The 8,477-nt window shown below is 43.1% G+C and overlaps 1 protein-coding gene across 2 annotated transcripts in view; it reads left to right on the forward strand.

Annotated features, from left to right (window-relative positions):
* The window catches only part of LOC135509246 (low-density lipoprotein receptor class A domain-containing protein 3-like), a 170,747-nt gene extending 162,498 nt beyond the window's left edge, over positions 1-8,249 (forward strand). For both annotated transcript variants that reach the window (XM_064929739.1, XM_064929740.1), the window contains 2 exons: positions 4,328-4,721; positions 4,924-8,249. In XM_064929739.1, the coding sequence (XP_064785811.1) occupies positions 4,328-4,721; positions 4,924-5,125 (596 nt within the window). In that variant the 3' untranslated portion in view covers positions 5,126-8,249. The remainder of the gene's footprint in view (positions 1-4,327; positions 4,722-4,923) is intronic.
* The last annotated feature ends 228 nt before the right edge of the window (positions 8,250-8,477 follow it).

Here is an 8,477-nt window from a genome sequence, read left to right on the forward strand (position 1 = left end):
CGGCTACCACCCGGTACTCTATCCTGCTACCATATGTATGGTACGTAGTCACTGTTCCAGCCGGCTACCACCCGGTACTCTATCCTGCTACCATATGTATGGTACGTAGTCACTGTTCCAGCCGGCTACCACCCGGTACTTTATCCTGCTACCATATGTATGGTACGTAGTCACTGTTCCAGCCGGCTACCACCCGGTACTCTATCCTGCTACCATATGTATGGTACGTAGTCACTGTTCCAGCCGGCTACCACCCGGTACTCTATCCTGCTACCATATGTATGGTACGTAGTCACTGTTCCAGCCGGCTACCACCCGGTACTCTATCCTGCTACCATATGTATGGTACGTAGTCACTGTTCCAGCCGGCTACCACCCGGTACTCTATCCTGCTACCATATGTATGGTACGTAGTCACTGTTCCAGCCGGCTACCACCCGGTACTCTATCCTGCTACCATATGTATGGTACGTAGTCACTGTTCCAGCCGGCTACCACCCGGTACTCTATCCTGCTACCATATGTATGGTACGTAGTCACTGTTCCAGCCGGCTACCACCCGGTACTCTATCCTGCTACCATATGTATGGTACGTAGTCACTGTTCCAGCCGGCTACCACCCGGTACTCTATCCTGCTACCATATGTATGGTACGTAGTCATTCACCACTGGTCACTTTAATAATGTTACATACTGTTTTACTCAATTTATATGTATATTCTATATTCTAGTCATTGAACACTGGTCACTTCAATAGTGTTTACATACAAAACACACCATTTATATGTACTGTATATATATATACAGTATCTGCAGGGCCACTGAAAACCATAAACACTTACAGAGCCAGATGAAGCTGATATAGCAGATCAATGAGAGATCCATGTGAGAAAGCCTTTAGAACTCCTACAACAAGACACTTCCCCCTCTAAAGTCTACCCCTACAGTTGTAAATCAAATCCAAATCAAAGTTTATTGTTCGCGTACACAGATTTGCAGATGTTATCGCAGGTGCAGTGAAATGCTTGGCTCCAACAGTGCAGTAATACCTAATATCAATAATAATACATAAAAAAAGACAGATTCCAGAAAAATTAAGTAATAACAGAATGAGCAATATCAGAGACCGAAATATAAATATACACTGATCAAAAATATGAATTCAACATGTAAAGTGTTGGTCCCGTGTTTCATTACCTGAAATAAAAGATCCCAAAAATGTTCCAAATGCACAAATTTTTTTACATCCCTGTTAGTGAGCATTTTTCCTTTGCCAAGATAATCCATCCAGCTGACAGGTGTGGCAAATCAAGAAGCTGATTAAACAGCATGATCCTTATACAGGTGCACCTTGTGCTGTGGACAATAAGAGGCCAAACTAAAACGTGCAGTTTTTGTTACACAACGCAATGGCATAGATGTCTCAAGTTTTGAGGGAGCTCGCAATTGGCATGCTGACTGCAGGAATGTCCACCAGAACTGTTTCCAGATAATTTAATGTTAATTTCTCTACCATAAGTCGCCTCAAACGTCATTTTAGAGAATTTGGCAGTACGTCCAATTGCCCTTACAACCACAGACCGACCACGTGTATGGTGTTGTGTGCGCGAGCAGGTTATTGATCTCATTGTTGTGAACAGAGTGCCCCATGGTGGTATTGGGGTTTTGGTATGGGCAGGCAGGCATACAGACAACGAACACAATTGCATTTTATCGATGGCAATTTGAATGCAGAGAGATACGGTGACGAGATCCTTAGGCCCATGGTCTTGCCATTCATCTGGAGATACCGTGACGAGATCCTTAGGCCCATGGTCTTGCCATTCATCTGGAGATACCGTGACGAGATCCTTAGGCCCATGGTCTTGCCATTCATCTGGAGATACCGTGACGAGATCCTTAGGCCCATGGTCTTGCCATTCATCTGGAGATACCGTGACGAGATCCTTAGGCCCATGGTCTTGCCATTCATCTGGAGATACCGTGACGAGATCCTTAGGCCCATGGTCTTGCCATTCATCTGGAGATACCGTGACGAGATCCTTAGGCCCATGGTCTTGCCATTCATCTGGAGATACCGTGACGAGATCCTTAGGCCCATGGTCTTGCCATTCATCTGGAGATACCGTGACGAGATCCTTAGGCCCATGGTCTTGCCATTCATCTGGAGATACCGTGACGAGATCCTTAGGCCCATGGTCTTGCCATTCATCTGGAGATACCGTGACGAGATCCTTAGGCCCATGGTCTTGCCATTCATCTGGAGATACCGTGACGAGATCCTTAGGCCCATGGTCTTGCCATTCATCTGCCATCATCATGTTTCAGCATGATCCCTTTCTTCACCTTTATTTAACCAGGTTGGCTAGTTGAGAACAAGTTCTCATTTGCAACTGCAACCTGGCCAAGATAAAGCATAGCAGTGTGAACAGACAACAACACAGAGTTAACACAGTAGAAAAAAAGAAGAAAAAAAAGAGAGTCTATATACATTGTGTGCAAAAGGCATGAGGAGGTAGGCGAATAATTACAATTTTGCAGAATAACACTGGAGTGATAAATGATCAGATGGTCATGTACAGGTAGAGATATTGGTGTGCAAAAGAGCAGAAAAGTAAATAAATATAAACAGTATGGGAAAGAGGTAGGTAAAATTGGGTGGGCTATTTACCGATAAACTATGTACAGCTGCAGCGATCAGTTAGCTGTTCAGATAGCAGATGTTTGAAGTTGGTGAGGGAGATAAAAGTCTCCAACTTCAGCGATTTTTGCAATTTGGCCCCATGTCGCAAGGATCTGTACACAATTCCTGGAAGATGAAAATGTCCCAGTTCTTCCATGGCCTGCATACTCACCAGACATGTCACCCATTGAGGCTGCTTGGGATGCTCTGGATCGACGTGTACGACATCGTGTTCCAGTTCCCACCAATATCCAGCAACTTCGCACAGCCATTGAAGAGGAGTGGGACAACATTCTACAGGTCACTATTAACAGCCTGATCAGTGCAACTCAAAAGATATGTGTTGCACTGCATAAGGCAAATAATGGTCACACCAGATACTGAATGGATTTCTGATCCACAAATCGACTTTTTTAAGGTATATGGAGTAGGTAGAATCTCAACCTGAGAAAACAACATTACAAAACCACCTTGCCTCTCAAAGCCAGGTAGAGTTCAGACAACTCTGTCAAAGCCTGACAGATTTGAAAGTGGATAGCAATCACCACATGCTGTGTAGGCTACTGACGTTGCGTAATTTCATTTGCTGTACAGATGCAGACTATCGTAAAAGAGGTGCTCCTACTTCTACAGTTGTAATCAGGCTTTGAATTACATATCCAATCTTTTGAGTGCAATAGAACAATGTGCTGGGCTAATATGGATATTTCCTAAATGTAGAGGGTTGTTCTGCATTGTAATGGGATTGGCTATAGCACCCTTATAGACCCCAGTAATCCTACTCCTTAATGTCTTGTTCAGACTGTGACAGAAATGCATAAACCTTACTGGGACTGGTCTTGATTCTCATCTAGCCAGTCAATGTGATTTCTTCTCTCTGCCTCAGAGCAGTAATCCGCAAAACCAAAGCAGCATTACACCACTCCAAATATGGGTCCCATACCAGTCAGTTCTAATATGGATACCGAACCCGTCAATCGTAATAAGATCCAGTACCGGTAAGTCGTAATATGGATGCCTTACAGGGCTCCTATCTCACCCTCAGCAGCTGATTTGAAATTCTGAGCCAGTAATATCAGAGGATTTGTTTAAGTGCCATTCCTTCCACTCATCTGGAATAATAAGGCACAGTGCTCCTTATTAGTGTGGCAACTCCCTCTGTTCTGTTTTTGACCACCAACTATTCACTTTCTCATCCTGAGCTGTGAGTTCCTAAGTTACTTTCTCTGGTGTGTGTGTGTGTGTGTGTGTGTGTGTGTGTGTGTGTGTGTGTGTGTGTGTGTGTGTGTGTGTGTGTGTGTGTGTGTGTGTGTGTGTGTGTGTGTGTGTGTGTGTGTGTGTGTGTGTGTGTGTGTGTGTGTGTGTGTGTGTGTGTGTGTGTGTGTGTGTTGCCCTCTCCACTACAGCAGTAATCAGAGTTTCCCTGTAGTGTTGCTTTCTGTTTTCATCTCAGGATACTGTAAGTTCCTGAACTCTAGAAAGTTTTTTGCTTCTCCAATTTGCCACTTAGAGCTAGATCTTGTTCTCCTCTCCACTGGGAACAACTGAAATCCCTCAACTATTATGAATGTGACATTATAATATTAAACATGACAGTAGCATAAAACTTAACCATTCTTATTCTATTCTCCCTCCTTCTTCCAGAAGCTCCAGGCCAGGACTTTGTAACCCTGGACTACCGCAACTACCCTAGCATCACCTACGCAGTCATCGGCAGCGCTGTCATCTTTGTCCTGGTGGTGGCGCTGTTGGCCTTGGTTCTGCACCACCAGAGGAAGCGCAGCGTGCTGCTGCCCCGGGAGGTCCGGTCCTCCTACCACCACCACCACCATCAGCCCCTGCTGCTATCCCGCGTGGTCATCCTGGACCGGGGACACATCCACCCAGCTGGCCCTGGCCTCTCCCCCACCTCCCCGTCTGCAGAAGCCCAGTTCAGTGCAGGTTCACAAGGGCTACAGATGCTGTCTAGGACCCTCTACCCTGCTGACATGTCCATGGACACACCACCCTCCTACTCCCAGGCCGTGCTGGATGTCAGGTAGACATACAGTAAATGTACTGTACTGGAGCGAGTAGCGTGAGGCCAATTCATTTTGCCAACGTTAGCTTTTCCTATTTAAATGTGTTTTTTTGATTAATCTGCCTCTAGACTTGATTTCAGAATACTTCGGAGCAACATTTTTTCATTTATGTGTGTGCTTCTTCCTGTATTTATTTTTCCTTCTCCATCATGCCTCCAGCCGGCCTCCCTGGTTTGACCTTCCCCCGCCTCCCTACCTCCCAGACGGGGATCTGCCGTCAGAAGGAGAGCTGCCCCAGTACGAAGCCCCCACAGAGCCCTCCACTCAGCCCAGCACACGTCTCTCTGAGCCCTCCACACCCAGAACTGTGGCCCCAGGCTTGTCCTGGCCTAGCTTCAGCTCCAGAGAAGAGTCGGACTAGCTGTAGTCCTCCTCTGATGACTGCATGTACATAGGACCACAATACCCAGCCTCAGGGCTGTGGAAGGCTGAAGAGAGAGGAGCTGTTCAATTTGGGAAGACCCAATGGATTGTCCTGCCTAATGTGAGAATGAGAGACAAGGCTCTAGTCTACCAATAACTACAACTGACTGACTAAGGCACTTGGAATGATTGCTATTATATCCTGGCACCCTCTGCTGGAAATTTCTCTACATATCCCCTGACTGGGTTGCTCACTTATTCAATCAATCATCAGTCAATTGCATTTCATCTGTGGCTATATAGTGCTTTTTATACATGAATTTCTCAGTGTGCTTAACAACTTCAAGGGTCTAAACTTCCGAAGACAAAATAAAAACTACCACAGCCTCCCAACACTATGTATCTCCTGTTGGACTTGTGAAGACCCTGGTTGGTGCGAGATCCTGTAGCTTGGTTGTGTTGACTGGATGGATGGTCAACCTTTATAGTACAGTCATGCATTAACAATGTAGTATGACTCACAGTAACTAACATTGTTTGTGGTACTCATAAAGGGTCAAATGTCACATGGTGTTACAGTAGCAGATGTATATGCTGTGCAAACATAGTGAAAGAGATACAGGGTCAGATCTGTAATGTTACAATTTAGCACATTAGGAGAACCAGCTAGCCACAGAAACATGTGGGTAGTGGACACCTGGATATGGGGTACGTTTTCCTCCCATCCGTAATGCATAATGCTGGTTCTCTTCAATCTCTGTTCTCGTTGGCCATCTCTTTCATTTCATAGGGATAACTGTATTTCTCTGTCATAGAGCACTTATCATGATGTCTGGGTTTACAAGTAATTCATGTTTTGCCATGAACTCAAATGGAAGTATTATTTGAGGAAGATAACTTTGGATAAAAAAGTATCCTACTAAGGTCCCAGAGCAAGTTAGTTTTCAGGGTATCTGGACCTTTTCAAAGTACTCAAATATAAGTTTAACGACTTTGTCTACTGTCCCACTCAGGGTCTAGTTTGACAAAAGTTTATTGAGGTCATGTTCTATTGCCAATGAGGACAGTCCATATTGGTTTGTTTTGATATTATATCTGTTCATATCTGACTCTTTGGCAGAGAGGAGAAGAATGTTCAGATTGAACTTCTCGTCTGACTAGTGTTTTCATGTTTATTAATGTTACACTTCTGCCTGAGAGCACAAGACAAACATTTTGGCGGGGAAGAGAAAATTACATTTAAGGATTCATTTTCATTAGTGCATAAAGAGGAAGTGTAGAAATACATCAGTAGTAGCTTTGCCAGGAAAACAAATGACAAGAACATCCCCACAGCTAGAATATCTAACCATAGAGAATACAAGACCCTTCCACTTGGTACCTTGGAACACAAATGTGTAGATTGAAATAAGCATTTGGGATCCTCCTGAAGTTAAAAACATAATTCAAGTCAGTGCACTAATTACAGAAGAATTGTGTGAGATCAATGTCCTTACTGGGTTGTTGAGGTAAATCAAATTAAATCACATTTTATTTGTCACATGCGCCTTACCATTAAATGTTTACTTACAAGCCCTTAACCAACAATGCAGTTTTAAGAAAAATAGGAGTTAAGGAAATATTTACTAAAATAAACATGTGTGAATAAAGTTAGACAAGCATTTTTGTATGGAGCTCTAGAAGTGACTGATTTACCTACAGTGCCTTGGTTCAAATGTCTCTCTTACTGTATTTCTTGGATTCATACTCGACGACTTACTGATAGGATTCCAACTGACTCATAGGATCCCAACTGACTCATAGGATCCCAACTGACTCATAGGATCCCAACTGACTCATAGGATCCCAACTGACTCATAGGATCCCAACTGACTCATAGGATCCCAACTGACTCATAGGATCCCAACTGACTCATAGGTTTCCAACTGACTCATAGGATTCCAACTGACTCATAGGATTCCAACTGACTCATAGGATTCCAACTGACTCATAGGATCCCAACTGACTCATAGGATCCCAACTGACTCATAGGATCCCAACTGACTCATAGGATCCCAACTGACTCATAGGATCCCAAATGCTCTAACTGCCATTCCTATTATGCAGATTATTGTCTGAATTTGCACCATAGCTATCTGACCGATTCAATTGACACCCAATAATGTTTGTTTGGATAAAGAAGAAAATTACACTTTTTTTTTTATAAGTGTCCCAATTCATTGTTTAGAAATGTGTAAGTTGCATGACAGACTGTACAGATGTGAGAGAGAAGACTGTTATTGTCTCTCTGCCTCTGTCTGTCTGCCCACCTGCCCGCCCAGTAACTAGTATTATTCATTGGCTGACTAGTGAAACGTCTATCTGAAGGATCTGTGCATATGTATTGTGGTTGTCGTGTCATTTAATTTCAGAACTTGTCAAGGGTTTCATGTGACCATGTATGTAGAGAGAGATATATATTTATTTAAAAGCAGCATATTTAGACTTTAAACTAATATAATAATATTTAACTATGAAACGTGTTACTTTGGATGGTACCTCTGTCTTTTGTCCATATCCCCAGCAGTCATCAGGCTGGTGGCATCATTAAACAACATGGAAACCAAAGACTATCACTCATCATCCCCATAAAACCCAGAAGATAAGCCTTACTCTCCAAAGTTGTGCCTCGTTTTGTTTCAGATACCTAGCTGACTAGAGAATGAAGAGTAGTATTACTCGTATACAAAGGGGGAAATCCTGTTCATCACTAGATAATTGGAGAGTGATACTCAGTCTCAGGATGAATCTGCTCACAGCTGGGTTTTATTCACTAGGAACCATCAGAAGCAGACAGGCTGAAACGGGGATGACTACCTGAAATTGTCCAATAAAAAGTGTTTTTCTTTTCTGTTGCAAAACGTTTTGCACTAATGAATAAAGTCCTGGTCTGTTGCGTTTCAGTTACAACACACTGTTACACTTTTCACGTCACTATATCCGTTTGGTTTGTGACAGTGATTACTGATTTGTTGTTCCACCCTGTTGGACACTTGTTTCGTGTTTATCATTTATTAATGACACCACCTTTTTGTTTGTAATGAAATACATTCTGTACATTGAAAGTAATATAAAGTGTTTGATTCAAAGATGTGTCAATGGTTTTTATAAAATTCACTATTTGTTTCCCATCATAATCTATGTAAAGTGTAAATATTGTTTTATTTCACATGGTTGTGCCTGGGATTCAGTTTACTTATCCTACCACCAGATGTCCCTCTTTCCATACAATTGGCCTGGGTTAGAGATGACCAACTTGTCTGAAGTCTACTGTTGTGTGGGCAGGTTTGTGCTAACTCTCCCTATAGGCT

The sequence above is a fragment of the Oncorhynchus masou genome, chromosome 22, assembly GCF_036934945.1.
Source record: "Oncorhynchus masou masou isolate Uvic2021 chromosome 22, UVic_Omas_1.1, whole genome shotgun sequence".
Classification (NCBI taxonomy): Eukaryota; Metazoa; Chordata; class Actinopteri; order Salmoniformes; family Salmonidae; genus Oncorhynchus; species Oncorhynchus masou.